Source organism: Clupea harengus, chromosome 6 (genome assembly GCF_900700415.2).
Source record: "Clupea harengus chromosome 6, Ch_v2.0.2, whole genome shotgun sequence".
Classification (NCBI taxonomy): domain Eukaryota; kingdom Metazoa; phylum Chordata; class Actinopteri; order Clupeiformes; family Clupeidae; genus Clupea; species Clupea harengus.
In genome coordinates this window covers 4,918,616-4,939,063 of record NC_045157.1, presented here as the reverse complement: position 1 = coordinate 4,939,063, position 20,448 = coordinate 4,918,616, and the positions used below count along the sequence as shown (strand labels likewise).

General features: G+C 46.4%; 2 protein-coding genes across 3 annotated transcripts in view; one reads left to right on the top strand and one right to left on the bottom strand.

The window, feature by feature from the left end:
* Positions 1–14,057, top strand: part of frmpd1b (FERM and PDZ domain containing 1b) — a 28,504-nt gene extending 14,447 nt beyond the window's left edge. Inside the window, exons 5-17 of the mRNA XM_031568815.2 lie at positions 1,067–1,169; positions 1,696–1,741; positions 1,999–2,103; positions 2,527–2,622; positions 3,494–3,619; positions 5,220–5,339; positions 5,481–5,617; positions 6,345–6,471; positions 6,619–6,711; positions 7,163–7,345; positions 7,505–7,649; positions 7,765–8,796; positions 8,964–14,057. Coding sequence (XP_031424675.1) covers positions 1,067–1,169; positions 1,696–1,741; positions 1,999–2,103; positions 2,527–2,622; positions 3,494–3,619; positions 5,220–5,339; positions 5,481–5,617; positions 6,345–6,471; positions 6,619–6,711; positions 7,163–7,345; positions 7,505–7,649; positions 7,765–8,796; positions 8,964–11,413 — 4,763 coding nt within the window. The 3' untranslated portion in view covers positions 11,414–14,057. The remainder of the gene's footprint in view (positions 1–1,066; positions 1,170–1,695; positions 1,742–1,998; positions 2,104–2,526; positions 2,623–3,493; positions 3,620–5,219; positions 5,340–5,480; positions 5,618–6,344; positions 6,472–6,618; positions 6,712–7,162; positions 7,346–7,504; positions 7,650–7,764; positions 8,797–8,963) is intronic.
* Positions 14,058–15,215: 1,158 nt separating this feature from the next.
* slc25a51b (solute carrier family 25 member 51b) lies at positions 15,216–19,919 on the bottom strand. 2 transcript variants are annotated; one of them, XM_031568819.2, is made up of 2 exons: positions 19,566–19,919; positions 15,216–18,360 (listed from the first exon to the last, which is right to left on the bottom strand). In XM_031568819.2, the coding sequence occupies exon 2, from the start codon at positions 18,282–18,284 to the stop codon at positions 17,334–17,336; it is 951 nt and encodes a 316-aa protein (XP_031424679.1). In that variant the 5' UTR covers positions 18,285–18,360; positions 19,566–19,919; the 3' UTR covers positions 15,216–17,333. The 2 variants fall into 2 exon arrangements, with proteins under 2 accessions (XP_031424679.1, XP_012676031.1); XM_012820577.3 differs by having other exon boundaries at positions 19,786–19,918.
* Between the last annotated feature and the right edge of the window lie 529 nt (positions 19,920–20,448).

The following is a 20,448-nucleotide window of genomic DNA, read 5'->3' as shown; positions in this document are numbered from 1 at the left end:
AGGAGAGGAGAGAGAGTGATAGAGAAAGAGATAGAAGAGAGGGGGTAGTGAGGGAGAAAAAAGAGAGCGAGAAAGAGAAGAGAGTTTGGGGAAAGAGAGGGGTGTAGAGGAACAAGAGGGGGAGAGGGGGAGAGTGTGGAAACAGAGAGAAACAAAAGAAGAAAGAGGGAGGAGGAGCAGGGGAATGAAAGAGAGATAGATGGGGCTTGACAGGGGAGACGGCCTTGGCTCCACAATTGAGATCACGGATTGGGGGGATGTGGTCAGGGCAGGGGGCAGTGTGTGTGTGTGTCTGTGTGTGTGTGTGTCTGTGTGTCTGTGTGTGTGTGTGTCTGTGTGTGTCTGTGTGTGTGTCTGCATGTGTGTGTGTGCGTGTGTGTGTGTGTGCATTCTTTCATGCATATATATCTCTGTGTGTCTGCGGCCTACACAAAGCCCTGCCATAGCTGTGCATAGAACACAGCCTTCTGCTCACAGTGACACATGCCTCTACCATAGAGCACAGCCTTCTGCTCACAGTGACACATGCCTCTACCTTAGAACACAGCCTTCTGCTCACAGTGACACAGCGCATAGAGCACAGCCTTCTGCTCACAGTGACACAGGCCTCCACCATAGAGCACAGCCTTCTGCTCACAGTGACACATGCCTCTACCATAGAGCACAGCCTTCTGCTCACAGTGACACATGCCTCTACCATAGAACACAGCCTTCTGCTCACAGTGACACAGCGCATAGAGCACAGCCTTCTGCTCACAGTGACACAGGCCTCCACCATAGAGCACAGCCTTCTGCTCACAGTGACACAGCGCATAGAGCACAGCCTTCTGCTCACAGTGACACATGCCTCTACCATAGAGCACAGCCTTCTGCAGTAACAGTAATCAGTGATAAATGAAGTGCAGATGAAAAGTATAGAGATTAAATATAATATAACAGTGTAATGGTATAATGGGAAGTATACAAGCTGAAAGCAATTGTTTTCTGTCTGATTCGGTTCCCATTGGGTTCCATTCGGACTTTGTTTGTGTGTGTGTGTGTGTGTGCACGTGTATGTGTCTTACAGGAGGTCCTGCTGATGGGAGGCTTTTACCTGGAGACCAACTTCTTAAGGTCAATAACACAACTGTGGAGGACCTGCCCCCTGACCAAGTACAGGAGATGATTGGGTAAGAAACACGTGTTCTTGTGTGTGGGTGTGTTTATCTGTGTGTGGAGTATGTGTGTGAGTGTGTGTGTGTTTGTGTGTGAGTGTGTGTGTGTTTATCTGTGAGTGTGTGTGTGTGTGTGTGTTTATCTGTGTGTGGAGTATGTGTGTGTGTGTGTGTGTGTGTGTGTGTGTGTGTGTGTGTGTGTGTGTGTGTTTATCTGTGTGTGGAGTGTGTGTGTGTGTGTGTGTGTGTGTGTGTGTGTGTGTGTGTTTATCTGTGTGTGGAGTATGCGTGTGATTATGCTTGAGAAGAGTCATTGTCCGAGAGATCCACCCTGTTCTGCTGACGGGTTTGGATTCCAGTCTTTCCAGTGTAGCAGCACACACACACACACACACACACACACACACACACGCCACACGCCACACTGAGACCAGGAGGCTACTGGCTACTGTTCACCGCTCCTCCGTGTGCTCAAGTGCCATGATTAAGAGTAACTATACATGTTCACATGGTTCTTTCTGCCCTTCTCATCCTCTCTCAGGGACAGTCAAGGGTCAGTGGTCGTCACAGTCCTGAGGCTCATGTCAGTAAGTCGTTTTTTACTTTACTTAAAAGGTCCCTATGAATTATCCAGTATGAACATCCTGTGTATGAATATAAAGATACCGAATGGATAGTTTCATACTAAGACAGCAGATGTATATCTACTGGACAGACACTGAATCAGAAACCTGGCTTATGTTCAGGGCTTCAGTGAAGATTTGTTCGTAGTGGATGAGATTAGGTTATTCAATGTGAGGAGTGAATCTTGTGATTAACAAAATGGGATGTTCTTTTTTTCCAGGTTCCAAAATCTTCCTTGATGACGGCGGAAAAGAAAGCTCGTCTGAGGAGAAATCCAGTGAAGGTTCGCTTCGCTGAGGAGGTGCTGGTCAACGGACACACTCAGGTGAGGATTTCACACGCACTGGAACATAATCATAAATCATCCACACAAAGTACACAAGAGCACAAGTATCCTCTCTCTCTCTCTCTCTCTCTCTCTCTCTATCCACCCCTCTCCCACTCTCTCTCTCTCTCTCTCTCTCTCTCTATCCATCCCTCTCCCATTCTCTCTATCTCTGTCCCTCTCTCTCTCTATTCACCCCTCTCCCACTCTCTCTCTCTCTATCCACCCCTCTCCCACTCTCTCTCTCTCTCTCTCTCTCTCTATCCACCCCTCTCCCACTCTCTCTCTCTCTATCCATCCCTCTCCCACTCACTCGTGCTCTCTCTCTCCCTCTCTCTCTCTCTCTCTCTCTCTCTCTCTCTCTCTCTCTGAGGACAGTCCTGCAGTCTGTAAGAGTTTAACTCGCCTCTCTTGTGTTCCCAGGGAAACTCTCTGCTCTTCCTTCCGAACGTTCTGAAGGTCTACCTGGAGAATGGCCAGACCAAGGCCTTTAAGTTTGACAACACCACCACTGTTAAGGTTTGCCTTTCAACCTCTCTGCTTTCAGGCAGCGGAACGTCCTGTGAATTCACAAGCTTAATATAGTTGCACAAAGCACAACCTTGTGTAGGTACATTAAAGGTCAGGGCAAGTGTTTTTCTTTTTTTTTAAATCAAAATCGAAATGGTTTATGTAATATTTCTGCGACATGTAGCGTAATATTTTTGTGCTGCAGCTGCCAGTGCAGTCTTTTCTCTAAGGAAAACATTTATTGTCTTATTATGATCCACATGATCCTTGAACATCCAACCAATCAGAACAAGGCAGCCTCCAGCCAATCAGGACAAAGACCTGTTTGTCAGTCAGTCACTGTTGTATGAAAGTCAAGGCTTCTTGTGTGGTAGGTAACTCTAAAAGAGTAGGGCAGTGAAACTGAGGCCAGTGAGCTAATCGGCTAATCAAGTACTTCCCACCAACACGGCTGGAACAGATGATAATATACATGTAATTATACATTCATTTACGTCCTTGCAGAGAAAGGCATTGTTCAACGTCACATGGGCAGCATAGCCCATAATAATTATATTAATATTAATTGTTCATTAAATATGACTTCAGACATCTTAAATTGGTGTATATTTCATTCAGTATATCAGTAGAGAAGTGTTAGTTATAATTCATTGATTGGGTAATTCTGTTATTACGTATTCTACAATAACCAAGTGCACCGGTCACATTTCTTTCCCGTATATAAAACAAGACACCATTGATCCTGAGACCTATGGATACATTTTGTTTAATAAAACTAACGTCATTTAATGTGGGTTAATAGCACAGTCACAGTATGTCATCACAATGTATATTAATAACCACATGGTCTCAATGAATGTCCTTTTTTTTTTTGTTCCAGGACATTATCATGACCCTGAAGGATAAGCTGTCCATCCGCTCCATTGAGTACTTCTCCCTGGTGCTGGAGCAGCAGTACAGCATCACCAAGCTGTTACTCCTGCACGAGGAGGAACTCATACAGAAGGTGGGCCTGCTGCACACACACACACACACACACACACACACAGCACCGCCAGGACACAGGAAAACAGGATTAGGCTGTAAACAAACGGACCGCCAAGGACACAATGCTGTGCTTAATTGAGACCAAAGACGTAGTTAACTGAGATTTGTAGCCTCGATTAACTCTTTTTTTACATTGGGGTGTACAGCAGAGTGCCGGATGTATAGCCACAATGACAAGTTTTACCATAATATTAAACATATACAGCAACACTTATTCCTCCGACCTGCTGGTGACATGAGTGCACTGTACTGCCCTGCAGTCCAAGGTCTGGAGATTTACTGAAGTGAGCCGTGACTCACTGGCCTCACATGCTGAAGGGTATGGTATGAACCCGTTTAGATTAGGGATATGAACACATGCTGAAGGGTATGGTATGAACCCCTTTAGATTAGGGATATGAACACATGCTGAAGGGTATGGTTTGAACCCCTTTAGATTAGGGATATGAACACATGCTGAAGGGTATGGTATGAACCCCTTTAGATTAGGGATATGAACACATGCTGAAGGGTATGGTTTGAACCCCTTTAGATTAAGGATATTAGCACATACTGAAGGGTTTGGTATGAACCCCTTTAGATTAGGGATATGAACACATGCTGAAGGGTATGGTATGAACCCCTTTAGATTAAGGATATGAACACATACTGAAGGGTTTGGTATGAACCCCTTTAGATTAGGGATATGAACACATGCTGAAGGGTTTGGTATGAACCCCTTTAGATTAGGGATATGAACACATGCTGAAGGGTATGGTATGAACCCCTTTAGATTAGGGATATGAACACATGCTGAAGGGTTTGGTATGAACCCCTTTAGATTAGGGATATGAACACATGCTGAAGGGTTTGAACCCCTTTAGATTAAGGATATGAACACATACTGAAGGGTTTGGTATGAACCCCTTTAGATTAGGGATATGAACACATGCTGAAGGGTTTGGTATGAACCCCTTTAGATTAGGGATATGAACACATGCTGAAGGGTATGGTATGAACCCCTTTAGATTAGGGATATGAGCACATGCTGAAGGGTTTGAACCCCTTTAGATTAGGGATATGAACACATGCTGAAGGGTTTGGTATGAACCCCTTTAGATTAGGGATATGAAGACATACTGAAGGGTTTGAACCCCTTTAGATTAGGGATATGAACACATGCTGAAGGGTTTGAACCCCTTTAGATTAGGGATATGAGCACATACTGAAGGGTATGGTATGAACCCTGCAAGGGCCCATGCACAGTGGCAAACTCTTTTTTTCTATTCAAATGTTTACAGGTTTTTGTAAAAGGGAAACAGAGGGAAAACAAACGTATATATGTATATAACTGATCATCACATCAGTTGGGTATGTCAAAATTCAAAGAGCGCAAGATGGATAAAGTAAAGAACTCTTTAATGTCTGAAACTGTATTCCTCACCAGTGGCGGTTCATCCGTTCATGTGTTTGTGGGGTGTGGCCCGGCTGTGGTTCTGCTGTATGCTGACCCGGCTGTGGTTCTGCTGTGGTTCTGCTGTGTGCTGACCCGGCTGTGGTTCTGCTGTGGCTGTGTGCAGGTGGTGCTGAAGAAGGGTTCCCATGACTACAGATGTCTGCTCAGAGTCTGCTTCATCCCCAGAGACCCGCTCGACCTGCTGCAGGACGACCCTGTGGCTTTTGAATACCTCTTCCATCAGGTTTGTGTGTGTGTGGGTGTGTGTGTGTGTGCGTGTGTGTGTGGGTGTGTGTGTGCGTGTGTGTGCTTGTACGTGTGTGTATGTGTGTGCGCCCGTCCCTGTGTGTGTGAGTAATATCATGTTTCCCATGTGTGTCTCCAGAGTGTGGGGGACGTGCTGCAGGAGCGCTTTGCAGTGGAGATGAAGTGTAACACGGCCCTCAGACTGGCTGCTCTGCACATCCACGAGAGACTGGCCAGCAGCGGACAAACCCAAAGGGCATCTGTCAAGAGCATCTCGTAAGGACACACACACACACACATGCTATACACACACACACACACACACACACACACACATACTATACCACATCACACACACACACACACACACACACACACACACACACACACATACTATACCACATCACACACACACACACACACACACACACACATACTATACCACATCACACACACCCACACACACACACACACACACACACACACACACACACACACTATACCACATCACACACATGCACAATACCCTAGCATGTACATGTACTCATCGATAGAGAATGACATAGTTGTTTTCATGTTATTTCTACATGCATTTAATATCAGCCATTTTGCAAGCTTGAGCATTAACAAGAAAACTGTGAGGAAATGGGAGGTAACCTACAGGGAAAGTTAAGATTATAATAACTCTGATACTTCCTTGTAACATCAGACTTTGAAACTCTCTTGTTTCTCGAGACTAAACAGCGTTCTACCTGAGCTGTTCTTCGAGACTAAATAGCGTTCTACCTGAGCTGTTCCTCAAGACTAAATAGCGTTCGTCCTGAGCTGTTTCTCGAGACTAAACAGCGTTCTACCTGAGCTGTTTCTCGAGACTAAATAGCGTTCTACCTGAGCTGTTTCTCGAGACTAAATAGCGTTCTACCTGAGCTGTTTCTCAAGACTAAATAGCGTTCTACCTGAGCTGTTCCTCGATACTAAATAGCGTTCTGCCTTTTCATTGCAGTAAGGAGTTTGGGTTGGACAGCTTCATATCTCCTACTCTGATGAGAAACATGAGAGAGAAGGACCTGAGGAAAGCGCTGAACTACCACCTCAAGAAGATCCAGTCTCTATTGGAGCCTCGACAGAAGGTAGCAGTCAGTGTGTGTGTGCGTGTGTGCGTGTGTGTGTGCGTGTGCGCGTGTGTGCGTGTGTGCGTGCGTGTGCGCGTGTGCGCGCCTGTGTGTGTGTCAAAATGTACATAATATTAAACACAGGGTGCTATTTTTCACGCTTAGGTGATCTCGACGGACCAGGCCAGACTAGCATACCTGACTCAGATGGCAGAGCTCATATCGTACAGCGGCAGGTCCTACAATGCCACCATGCTGGTAAGACCAGACAAGTGTCACTGCTTATTTATTACATCCAAAAGAGAGGAAATTGATCGGACGGTAGTCTCATTTGTCATTCTGCTAGAGCCGCGGTAATGCTGAAGAGAACATGGAATGAATATTTAATACGGCTCTTTTAAAGGAGACTCATTTTTATCAGTTGGCAAGAGATAGGGCACGTTCATTGTGTGTGTGTCTCCGCGCATAATTTGTGAAAGAGACAGTCAGGGGAGGGAGGAAGAACAGATGGTATCCATTCATTTCTTTATACCTCAGTTTCAGGAAAAGAAAGAAAGAGAGAGAGGGGGGGATGAGATATGGAGAGGAAAGACATTTTGTTTCTTTTGCGCTCCATGGGTCTAATGAAAAACAAGAAAAGCAAGAAAAGGAAAACGGAGAAATCTGAGAGAGACGATTGAAAGATGATTTAGTTTCTTTTCTGCTCCAGCTTCAGGACAGGGAGTCTGTGGTGAACCTGCTGGTGGGAGCGAGGTATGGCATCAGTCAGATCCTCAATCACAAGCTCAACATGATCTCCACCATCATCGACTTCCACTACATCACACGGGTGGAGCTGCTCTCCGAGTCCGAGAGAGTGAGCATGCTCAAGATCTACCTTCAGGATATCAAGGTACAGAGCAAGCACACACATACACACGCACACACAAACACAGAGTGTGATGAACGCATGAGCCAAAAGCTAAACATTTACAGTCATGGTTTACTAATCGTATTTTTTTCTAATTTCACCTGTTCTCATCTGCCCTTGTCTCCTTCTGTGTCTCTGCAGCCGTTGGCTTTACTGATGGATTCTGTGGCTGCTAAAGACCTGGCTTGCCTGTTGGCGGGTTATTGTCGGCTGCTCGTTGACCCAAACATGAACGTGTTCCGCTGGGGTGGTCGACCAAAAATGCGCCGCATCCCCGTTGAAGAAGGTAAGGACGGAACTATGTCACCATCATATACACGTGTGCCTTTTGATATAATAAGTGGTTTTATGAAGGTATGTGGATAGTGCTATTTAATGACCTATTATGTGTTCCTCCCCAGAATATTTGTCACGTTGCGGTAGCGACTCGGAGGACTCGTCAGACGAAGACTATCCCATGGACGCTCAGCTCTCAGAAGACACACACTCCGTAGAGATATACAACCGCAGAGATCCACAGGACGATGAAGACCAGGCTATAGGTGGGGGGATAGAAAGAACGAATGGCAAGAGAGGGAAAGTGAGCGTGATCGTGACGGAGGCACAAAACGAGGATGAGGAGAACGGTAACATGAGAAGCAAGGCCAAGGCAAGTTCTGCAGAGAACGACGAAGAGATATCACTGGAGGCGTTTCTGGACACAGCCTGGTGCCACACCGACCCGCGCGTCAACAGCAGCTTCTCCAGCCTGTCGAGCAACTCCCTGAGCACTATGGAGGAGAACTTCAGGGCTGCGAACCGTTCTCAAGCCCAAGCCCAGCTGGATACCTTGCAGGAGAAGAGCAAAGCCTCCAGTCAAGCCTCCAGCCAAGCGTCCAGCATAGACGTCCACAGCCCATACCTCCTAGACATCCCTGGACGGCTGGACATGTCAGTCTCTGAGGTGGCACAGAGACCTTCCCAACTGGTTTACGATCATGAAGCAGACCTGTGCTATGCAGACCTCTCCCAAGCGGACTCTCTCCCGAGCCCACCTGAGGCAACCGATGACGAGCTGGACGACGACAGCAGGATGGAGGACGATGACGGGAGCCTCAGGCCGATCCCGAGGACACTGACTCGCTGGAACACCCAGCTGGTGACATGTGACGATGACAGCCTGCAGGACACGGAGGACAATGACATCAGCATCCATGCGGTTTTAACCCGAAGTTACAGCCGTGAAAGTAGAAAGCAAGGCTATAACTTGACTCTCCAGGAGGAGATATTTGGGCAGATCTTCGCCAATGAAGACATATCCCCGCGGAGAGAGAAGGCATCCAGGGTTCCCCAGGCTGCTGGAAGCATCAGAGACAGTGTGTCAGAATCAGAAGATGAGTTTTTCGATGCCCAGGATCGTTTCACTCCACCAATAGCAGAACAGGAACAGAGAGGTCCGTGAAATCTCTGATTTTTCAAAAATCTGTTTCACATGCACACCACACGATAATCCAAGTGACATGCTGTTGTATGTGTGTTCATGTTTTCACCCCAGTTTTTACCACTTATATATGCTCTGTTACCTGTGGCTTTCTAACACATTCTCCCTACTCTCCCACAGATATGAACAATACACCCAGATCCCTGAACGTAAACCACATCAACATGAGGAAGATTGCGAAAGCAGCCGCTCACGTAAACGGCAGACCGCAGGAGGAAGACGAGCAGGAGGAGGACAGAGATGACCGTTCCTCTGTATCTTCTTTCCCCCAGAGCCAGTCTGCTGTCGACTCTGACGCAGACTCCCTGTCAGGGGGCCCTCTTACCTCCTTCCCCACGGTGGCCTGCCTGCTGAATGAAGCTGAGGAGAAAGAACATCCGGAGCCCAATCCGACGAAGGACCACGTCGCGTTGCAACAAGGGATTCAGCACTCTCATGGTCAGTGCAACGGAGACATACCGGGTAGGAACACACGCATGTCCTCAGAGCTGCTGGAAATGGAGCCGGACACCATGGAGTTTAAACCGGTCACCTCCACTGGCCCGTCTCGCACGTCTCCACTCATTACTGCGGTGCGTCAAACCCAGGTGTCACCTAGCTCTACTGAGAGTACAAGGAACGCAGAGAAGGAGACAAAACAGGCAAATGGGATTCTCCCACCTGCAAGGCTTAAAAATCATCTCCTCCTGAAAGTCCTTGGTCCAGAGGACGTGCAGGCTCCTACTCAGAGTAGTGTCTCTGAGGCTCCTGGAGGTGACACAGTGGAAAAAGAGCGCTCTCCTGTTTCAGTTCACGGAAGAGGGGGTCGGAAGTCGCCACAGGCATTATACCCTCCTCCGAGGAAAGAGGCAATCCTTACTCCAACCAGCCAGTCTCCCACTTCAACCCCTCCATCTCCCTTTCGTCATCTGAAATCAGCTTCCCCAGTCCAACTAGAGTGTGATAAGAAAGTTACCTCGCTCCCCAGCATCCCCAATGGTCTGACCTTTCACCCCTGGGAACAGAGGAATGGGGTGACCCCAGCTCCTGGCTTAAGCAAAGGGGTCTCCCTCAGCCATGAAAACCTGCGGACGGAAAAGACAGACGCCCCCAAAATGAGAATGGGCAGTGCATCCACCACACCGACACCCACTCCCTCCCCACTGGTTCCTGTCAGAAATCCTATCAGTGGAGACCCGTCTAAGGACTCAGTGGGGACAACTTCACCAGGCCTCGGTACCAGAAACGGATCCTCAGGTCGCCTCTCCACAGCAGCTCTTCGCGGGAGGATCCAGGATCTTCCCTGGTACCTGACCCGTTCTCAAGAGATCCTCGGTACCGCCGCGCTCGAGACCAGCTCTGCTACTGAGGAGGTCCAAAATCAGACTGAGCCTGCAGGACCCAAAGCAATCAAGAGCCTCCCAGCAGCTGTGGCAGTGAAAAAGACAAAAGAAGAAGTTGCAGAGGTGGTCATCGCTAAGTTGAAAGATGGACCAGAGGAAGTGATGCCAGTTCAGAAAGAAACCAATGGGAAACCGGGAGCTCATCCGAGCTTTGTGGAAAAGAATGAGATATACAGGCATTTGGGTTCTTGCAAGTGTGAACAGCCCCAGTCTAACAGAGATACGTATCCTGCTACCAGTCCTGATGGTCCTCCGGCCCCCATTGCCAATCCCAACAGCGAACCATGCGGATGTCGCACAGTTTACGCTAACTGCTTTAGCGGGGACGCGGAGGACAGCTGCGGCTTTGACGATGATATGACAGTGTACGAGTTCTCCCGTCGTACACAAGCCAAGAAACCCCCACCTCCACCACCTCCCCAACCAGTGCCCCCCACCTCAGCCTCCGATCCCTCTCCCAATGTCCTGTCTCTGCTGAGAGACACGCCAAACCCCCTCTCCACGTCTTCGGAGCTCAGTCCTCTCTTGACCCCTCCACGGCCGCTGGAACCTCGACCGCTGGAGCAGGGGCTGCTGGGGCATCCCTTACGCTCTCTGCAAGGCCGGCGCTATGGCACTGGGCAGAGGGGTGCCAGCCTGAAAGCGGGCTACGCTGCCCTGCGGAGTGACATCGACGAGCTGCTGTCCGTGCTAGCGGCCAGCATGCCAGCAGCAGTAGCAGTGTCCCCGTCGGGACGTAAGGGGAGTTGTGGCGAGTCCGGCGGAACAAACGGGCACTCTCTCTCAGACGCTGAGCGCTGCCTTCTACAGACGGAGGCCCGAAGGTTGGCCTCGGGTTGCCAGCGAGCCACGCGGGTAGGGTGGGCACCTGACGATGCCCTCCTGTCGCTAGGCAACAGCTTCAGTGCCCTGGTGTACCTGTCTGCCGCCTGCTTGCGTGTCTCCTGCGCACATTGCGGGGGGTCCCATAGCGACATAGATGGCAAGGAGGCGCTAGAGAAACTTCAGGAGATCGTGGGACTGTACAAGGAGTTTGTCGCCGCGGTCGAGACTGCAAGGGAGGGAGAAGGTGTCAGGGTGCTGGCCAAACAATGCACTGTCCTCATCTCCACTGTCTTCTCCCTCACTCAGCTGTTTAGGATGCGTACGCCAGACAGGGACTACGGGCTCTCAACTCTGAGCTTCTGAACTCGTCGACCGTGATGTGAACAAGTGAAAATGAAGTGCATGCACTCGAGAGTTTTAAACACTGAGACTGCGGATGTAGCAAGGAGCACCTGAAGGAGGCCTCTCAGAGGTCCAGTAACACTGGGCCAGATGTGGTGCTGCTCGCGTCGCGCGGGTGCTGGCACACAGTGCTGGGTCAGTACAAGTGCTTGTAGGTTGCACATCCTGCACGCTGTACACACTGGCTCTCCGACTGACTGAGAACGTCTACAAGGAGATAACATCAGCCCGTTTGAGTGGCAGCCTCCTCAGTGACTTCACCAAGTGCAGTCTCCTTACGAACTTGCGTGGGTTATGCATTTGTACAGATCTATTTTCTAACAATGTACTTTGTTTCTTCGATTATGTACAGTATGTATTTATGTATTTATTTTTACATTCAGTACACTACATGTATGTGTGCACGACAGTTTCTTACATACAGAAAGCTCACTTGTTACAGTCCCTCCTCAACAGTAATAAGTTGTTGTACTTGTTCTTCTTCTTGTGAGTAATATCCTACCTCCTAATCTGACAGTCGTTAAAACCCAAGGAAAACTGACAGTATTATATTCCTCTGTTTTATTTTAGTTTTGCTGCTCTGGTCCATTTCAGATACTCCCAGGCTTTAGGGACGAACCTGAAATCAACTCACCTTCCTTTCCTCTCTCACCCCTGACTAATAGTGTACAGCCGGTAGTTATACAAATGCATATATGCAGTAATATATTAGTCCATCCAAAGGTGTTCGGCACTGGGGAGGGGGACAAATGGGAGGGTAGGGTACTGATGAGATGATGCTATGTTATATATGTATGTATGTATTGTCTGTAAGTAAGAAGGTTTGGCTACTGTTTTTTTTGTTGTTGTTGTTCTTCTTCCTCTTTATTTTTTGGCACATTAACGGACTGTTAAATGTTGTGACCAGAGGGATTCAAAAACTAAATAGCACAAAGATTTGTTCCCGGATAGTGGAAGAGACCTGGCTCAGGTCAGTTTTGATTAGTGCTGTTTCTCACTGAGGTCTTCACACATTTTTTTATTATTTATTTTTTTATTTTTCAGGCTACAACATAAGCCTTTTGGCTCCTCAAATTGTCCTTAATTTTTGACTATGCAAGTGTCAATTGTTTTTGAATATTTTCCCACATATCATGTTTTGATTCTTTAAAACGAAAAAAAAAAGATCTGTTAATGATCTCTAAGCTTCTATTTGTTAAAAAAAAGAGGGCTTCCCTAGCAAACCCAAGCCTTATTCTTGATCCATGGGGATCTTTCTAAAGATGTTTACTATCAGTATGAATTTTTAGTTGGATGCAATTGAAGTATGACTTTGCTATTTAGCCCCAATTTGCCTTGACGCTGTTTTAACAAAATATTTGGTGACACAACAGTCTATCCTCTTATCCTAGCTGTTCCTGCACCGTTATGCAGCTTCAGGTTTAAATACAGAATACAGTGACTGCTGTTCAGTATACAGTGACTGCTGTTCAGAATACAGTGACTGCTGTTCAGTATACAGTGACAGCTTTTCAGTATACAGTGACAGCTTTTCAGTATACAGTGACTGCTGTTCAGTATACAGTGACTGCTGTTCAGAATACAGTGACTGCTGTTCAGTATACAGTGACTGCTGTTCAGTATACAGTGACTGCTGTTCAGTATACAGTGACTGCTGTTCAGAATACAGTGACAGCTGTTCAGTATACAGTGACTGCTGTTCAGTATACAGTGACTGCTGTTCAGAATACAGTGACAGCTGTTCAGTATACAGTGACTGCTGTGCTACTCTTCAGGGCCACAAGGCATTCTAGCTGGCATTTTCTAGGGCAGATATATTTTATTGTAATATCAGCCACATGACTTGGTATGTTTTTAAAAATCAACACTTAGGAGATGAACAACGTTATTGTGTCTCTGTCCTCAACCAAGTCTATTGGGTAGAAATGTCCAGCAGCAGAGTGATGCTGCAGAGGGGTGGAGAGCCTGAGGAGCTGCTGTGTCAGCCTTGTCATCACAACAGCAAAAGGGATTCAATGAAACCGTTGCCCTTGGAGCGGTTCTGATTCTGACCTGGCCCAGTTGAGGCCGGGATCCTGCCCAAAGGCAGCTGCTGTTTTTGGACCTGCTGTCTTGGACACAAAGGGACAGTGAGTGCAAGTTGGGTGAGCCTAAAAAAAATAGCATCGGAGGTCAGTGATTCATTGACCCAGCAGCGTTCATTTGCTTCTGTTTTGGTAGCATGCTAGCACATGTTAATAAGCCGTGTCTGCACAGTCTCCTTATTTATCATATCAAAAAATAGCACCTCCTAACAAATGCATTCCCATATTAAAAAGCAGCCTCCTACTGCAATGACTAGACCTTATTTGCCATATGTAGCCAATAAAAGCTGAGGTTGTATGATGAGAGTTGTGTATGGTGTGTTGAATGAATTGCAGTCATTAAGTGCACAAGAGGAGGGGAACCTCTTAGAAGCCATACCTGAAAGAACTAGAAGGGGTAATGAAGAAACCAGTTTTTTTAATGAAAAAGAAAAAGACATAAAGGAAAAGTCACAGTTGTGTGGGATTTTTTGCAATCTTTCAGTAGCATTAATAATAAATAGGAACATTTGGAAAACTAATTTTGAATTGGGTCAGTGCTGTTTTTTTATGTGGTTGTGAGTGTGTGTGTGTGTGTGTGTGTGTGGTTTTATTTTAAGTGTTCCGATAGCGTCTCTGTGGTCTCAATCCTTTCTATGCGTTTTGCCCAGTAGTTCATCCATTTGGTTTTCATTTATTTCAATCACACTCCCTCCATGACAGGAGACAGAGCCCTTACAACTGCTTTGCCTTTACTGACTGGACTGTCTGCTCGGAGATTACGGATTGAGGTTAGGATTAAAATGAAATGGACCAAGTGATTACATGCTGGTAGCAAGCAGTTTTAAAGCAGAAGCGCTGTAGACTGTGTGTGCCACACACTGAAGTATTAATCTGTTTTTTTTTCTGACAAAATATTGACACTTCACTTAAGGAATTCTCGTGATTGACAAAATGTCAAGAATCAGTCATTTCAGCTTTAAAATTCCATTCAATTTTGATTAAAAAATGGTGACTACAGACTTAAAATACAAATTTGTCACAGAGTTTAGTAACCCCAATAAACGGGCCGACATGAGAGGAAAAAACCTCTGGTCTGTTGTTGGGAAGACCCTTGTGCTTGACTGGACTCATTCCTCACTGGCATGTTTGCCTGCTAGTTAACTCTTAGGTCAATATTTGAGGTGACATGCAGTATTTCGTAACCTGCACCATGCCTGGTCAAACTGCTCTAAAAGGAAACTGCCCTCGATGTGACCCCTGCAGGTGTTCCATTTTTGACATCTTTCTTATGCTTACATTCAAAGGTTTCATCCAGGTCAAGGTGTGCATTATTTATATATAAGTAATAATGAATGGGCATGTTCTCAAACCCATTTTTTCACTAATTTAGCGTGCGTGTGTGTGTGTGTGTGTGTGTAGGTGTTTCTGACTGAAACAGGAATGAGATGCAAGTTTTTTGTTTGTTTGTCTGAAAACAACTCTGGCATGGTAATCAGTGACATACAGTAAAGGACCACAACATGAACAGGTAGTTTGAGTCCAAAAACAGGTTTATTTTGGTCATAAATAAACTTTGATGCAAACACATCATCACTGCTAGACCCAGAGAAGCCAGTAGCACTTTCAACTGCCAACGTCTGCCATTCAAAATGACCCACCTTGGTCACACATCAGCATAAATGACAACACAGACAACATTTCAAATGTTTCACTGTTGACTTACAAGTGTGTTTATTACATCAAACAAGCAGGCCTCATAGATACACGTTACATTAAGATGTATGACTTCCACTAAACAAAGGTGAATCACAAGCTTGGAAACCAGGAATGTACTTTAGGTTCGCAGCGCTCAGTCAGTGGTTGAAACAATGCAAGAGATGCATGAAACTAGTGCACATCCCTTCACCCATGGAAATGTCAAATGATGCAGTCAGATTTCTTTTTATTTGGGTCACCACAACTTCCTTTTGCTCTAAATCATACAAAGGCATCTTACATATTTCAGTCATGAAAATATGTCGTAAAAATATGTTGATTCTGTGGAAGTGAATGTATTGGGAAACATTTGATTTATAGGCATGATAGACACTCTCACATTCACTGACCACATATCATGGGGAGCGTTCACTCACATAATTACACACACCACCAATTAACATTTGTACTGACCATTCCCAGCTGCGCCACTTGCATTTCAACCTAATCTTCACTTGCTTTTAAACCATATTTTGTGAATTTTGCTGTGCGGTTCATAAAGCCTGTGGGTCCTCTCGTGCTCAGTTTAGTCAGTGATGTGACAGAGCGCTGGGCACACAGTGGTGGCAGGGCCAGCCTCCTAGTGAAGCTCCCATTCTGCGTGTGCCACTGCAGCCTCGTCTGGCAGATCTGTTTCTCGTCCCTCTGCCTCACTCCCTCTCTCCATCCGTTCTCCTAACAGCCTCCTTCCTTCCTGGCAGAACTAGGGGAAAAAAGGAGAAGAAAAAAAAAAAAGCAGTGGCATGTCTCTACTCAAGCTTGAATATTGAGCCCATTATGTCGGCTGAGATTACTACCAGCGAGCCGGCAGAGCATGTGGCCATGACTGTGCCAGAATGGGAGGGGCCTAAGCGCCCAGCCGCCCGTACAGTGAAGACAGTAGACACACTACTGTGCTGGAGGGGATCCAATACTAAACAACCGGAGTCTTAAAGCACTAATGTCCTTCTACGGAGTCACTCTCATGCATCCTGCTCTTCCTTTGCTTTTTCATAGGCTTAGTGAGGGTAGAAGATGATAACCGGCTGTTTTACGGATCAGAACTGATACATCTCTGATGAACTATTCTGGTATTAGTGTGTGAATGTGTGTATGCGTCTATCAAATAATATAATAAACATTTTAATCTGATGTTAATCTAGATCAAAATGATGTCCATATATGTAAATAAAAACATTAAGCACTTACATTGTCTACATTAAAGCTGTATTACATCTAAGGAAGCTGAAGAATCCTTTGACAGTGCATGAACATACTGGATTAAGGCATAGAGAAGTCAACATACAGATATCCAATTCATTTTAATGCATGTGTAGAGTGAAGTAAGATTGTCCATGCAAAAGCTGTTGACATTTCTGAAAAGACGAGGCCATATTGAAATTAGTAATTTCATGTTTTACTGGACTCTTACAGCGACATTAACACCTCACCACATAACACACAACAAATCAGCATTTTCATGAAAACTTTCACACAAGTACTTGAAATGATATCAGCTGGATTTTTTTTCATGGGAAAAAATATTTCTTTTTAATGAACCTTTTAATTTTTCATTAATCCTGGTCCTCATGTAATTATGTATCTACCATCATGTGATTGCGTGATATTTTGTTCTTAAAACACACACAGACACCAAGTAAGATAGGAAATGTGCAATTTAGATGGACCATTGTCCCACACTGGTCCCCACCAAAGATCTCCATTTGTGCATCTAAATCTGTTTGTTAGGACAATACAGCTCCCTTTGCATCATAAGGGAAAACTCAGTGGCACAACATTATCTTTCCTCTCTCAGTCAACACAACAGGCACTGACCCAAACCCACAGTACCAGTTTGGGTACCTGAGAACATGAGCTGCATTCTTTATGCGGCTTTCAAATAATCATCTGGATGGATTTTAAATTGGCATCATTGAATGGGCAGTTTCCATCCATACAACGTACAGATCAAGGTCAGTTTAGGCAAATCAGTGAACCCATAATAAAAAGTCCAAGTCTTCTGCTGGCTGCACACCCGTCGGCATGCCCCCCCTTTCCCCTCCCTCGCCCACTACTCCAAGTCACATGACCTTGAGGAGCAGCTCATAGGTGGCGTTGATGATGCCCCAGGACAGCAGAGAGCGGTGGTAGTTCAGGTGTGCCCCGCGGAAGAGCATCGCCACACTCCCGCCCCTCTCTCGCCACACCGTCATCAGCACCTGGCTGCACGGCACAAACGCCCCACCCACCTGCGACTGTGCCCGCGACTTCACCACGTTCAGTGGGTAAAACATGATGCCCAGACCGGCGCCCAGCGCCCCGCCGCACACAAAGTCGTTGACCAGGTGCTCAGTCCTGGAGCGCGCCTCGGGCAGCGCCTGCTTGATGGGCCCGCGTAGGCCGAAGAAGAGCATGTTACTGGGGCCGTTGCGGAGCAGCACAGGGACCAGGCCACGGTAGCACTCCTTGACCCCGTAGTCACGCAGAAGCGTCCGGAAGGTGTGCGCCGTGTTGTTGAAGCGCCCGTGGTGCCGGTGGTCCTGCAGCAGCGTCTGCACGCGCTCGAACGGCGTCAGTGCCGCCTCGGCCGTGCCAGCAAGTGCCGCCGAGATGCTCCGGGTGACAATCTCCGGCGTGCCGCTGCCTGCCGCACGACGCAGCAGCAGCCGGGAGAAGTCCTCGTACAGGCCAAACATGATGGCCACGGTGGTGGTCTTCTGGAGGAGCGGGGGCAGCAGGCCGCGGTAGAGGTTGCGCAGGCCGTCCCGCTGCAGCTGCCGCACGGCCTCCGTGGCTCGCACGCCATGGAGCTGCTGGCGAAACAGAACCTTCTGCAGCGGGAAGGTGATGATGATGTTGGTGAAGGCCGCGAAGGAACCGCAGACGTAGTGCTTCCCGCGATGGCCCAGCACTGCGCCTAGACCCGAGCTCAGGGCAGCTCCGCCTTTACCCAAGTTCCCCGGCGGCGAGGGGGAGGGCGGGGCGCCATGTTGCCGGCCAGATTCAGGGTCCATGGTAGTTACTGTCCCCATGAGAGATTAGAAGAGCTCGTTTCTGAGGGGTCGAACGTCATTTCCAAGATAACAGCTACCAACTGAAGCGCACACCCTGCAAACAGATAGAACACACAGTACATTTCAAATGGTGCACAGAAACCATCTTCACCTTGTCATAAAGTCTTGCTGACAGGTTGAAAACAGTCCAATGACAGAGGCCATCCTTTTGCAATGTTTTGCCTAAAACAAGTTAACCCACTTCATTACAGTCAATGAAAAGTTACGTAACATTTTGTGCAATGTTTGTTCAGGAAGTATTCTTGCCATCTTTTAGCTCATGCCAATACATTTACTGGCTCACAGCCATGGCTATGATACTACAATACGTTAGTAGTAAACGTACTGACTCGGGGAGTTACATAGAGTAAAGTTACCTAGTTTCCTAAATATAGAGCCGAGGTTTAACAGTCACTCAGTGAGGTCAAGTGAGGTCACAGAGTGTAGGACATGTTCCATGATTATATAGGGTAGCCACATTTCAGCAACGTTTCAGTAAAATAAATCTTTTGGAATATCCACAGCAAATAACACCTCTACTTGTGTCAGCTTAGTCGACGGGGAAAGCACTTCTCGTCAGCCAACATTAGTAGCTAACTTAGCAACACTAGCAAAATTGACACACAGTTGGCTATCTAGCTAGCTAATGTTAGCCTCGAAAGGGGCGGTCGGGTCATTGGAACTTGCGCGATTAGATTGATCATATTGACATTTTTCACATTTACAGTGACGTATGGCAATCCGGTGAGCATCTCTCTGGATACTTCCATCGTGATTACGAGTATTAAACAGCATCCAAAGACGCCAACGACCTCTTCTAGCTGGCAGCTGACACATGGTTGCTTACAGCTTTCCTTGCTAGCTTATCCTTCCTTAGCTAATCGATGCCGAAATCTAGTCCTACTTTAAAGATACAACTGAATGAACCAACATGACGTAACTGTTTATCTAAGATCTCCATCCCTGATAACTTTGAGATGTTGTTGTTGTCAACATACTGGCAAGATAATGACTTTTAACGTCACCACTGGGTCTACAGCCATACATCCAGCCAGCTAACGTTAGCGAGCATGTTAACGAGCTAATTTGTTCTTGATCGCAGACATCAAAGCAGAATTACCATCGATATCATTGGCAGTTACGGGATAGTATTTAGCTTAATTACAACCTTGTTTCCAGCTTGATTAGAAAATAGGTTAGATCATGCTAATGTTGAAGTGAAACGTCAAGACAGACCTACTTGCTAACTAGCAAACGTACCGTTAACGTTTATCTGATGTCTCCTTCGGATAGCTGGCTATGAAGTTCACAAGGGTGTCTACGATAGCCAGTTGTTAGCTAGGTTTAAAAAATGAATGACAATATCATAGTCGTATTGCTTAGATATGTGTTCCTACTGCTCCTCAATTTAATCTGCACGTTGCCTTGAACGTACCGACTTTTTATCCAAGACATGAGACGTTTAACTGCGTATTCTTACCTGAAATCGTCCTTTCCACAGTTCGTGCCAACTGTCTGCTCTGCGTCCCAGACAGACAGGGAAACAGGTGACAGCTCACAAGCCAATCCAATTCACTGGGTCATGCTCCCTTGAACTTGCCTGATTTGGAAGTGTTTCCAATTTTAGGGGTGGGAAATAAGTAAATACCAACTGTTGTATATTTACCTATACTTCTTGCAAATACTTGTGTGTAGTTTAAAAAACTGTTTCCATGTTCAATTGACATTAGTGAAGGAGTGTCGCCTACTTGCACTACAGAGGGCCAAATACTTGTGTGTAGTTTAAATAATTGTTTCCATGTTCAAATTGACATTAGTGAAAAAGTGTTGCATACTTTCACTAAAGAGGGCCAACATTCTGAACCAGTGCGTGCTGTTTCACCTTTTGACTTAGGCCTTGACACATAACGTTTACAATATCTTACTGTGTGCGAAATATTGTTTCACTGAATGTAGAGGAAGCAAACAAACAAACAAAATACAAGTAAACACTTGGTTTTATAGGTTACACGATCAAAACAGTCGTCAATAAGACGAGGATAAAATAACACACACAATGAAGTTTAATAGACAAGTCACAGACCAAATGTCTCAACTGGATCTCAGTACACAGACATACTGTATATGTCTATGTCAGTACATG

What these genes read in the sequence shown, in the direction of transcription:
- slc25a51b (XM_031568819.2), bottom strand. Translation starts at nt 18,284, where the DNA reads ATGGGGACAGTAACTACCATGGACCCTGAATCTGGCCGGCAACATGGC.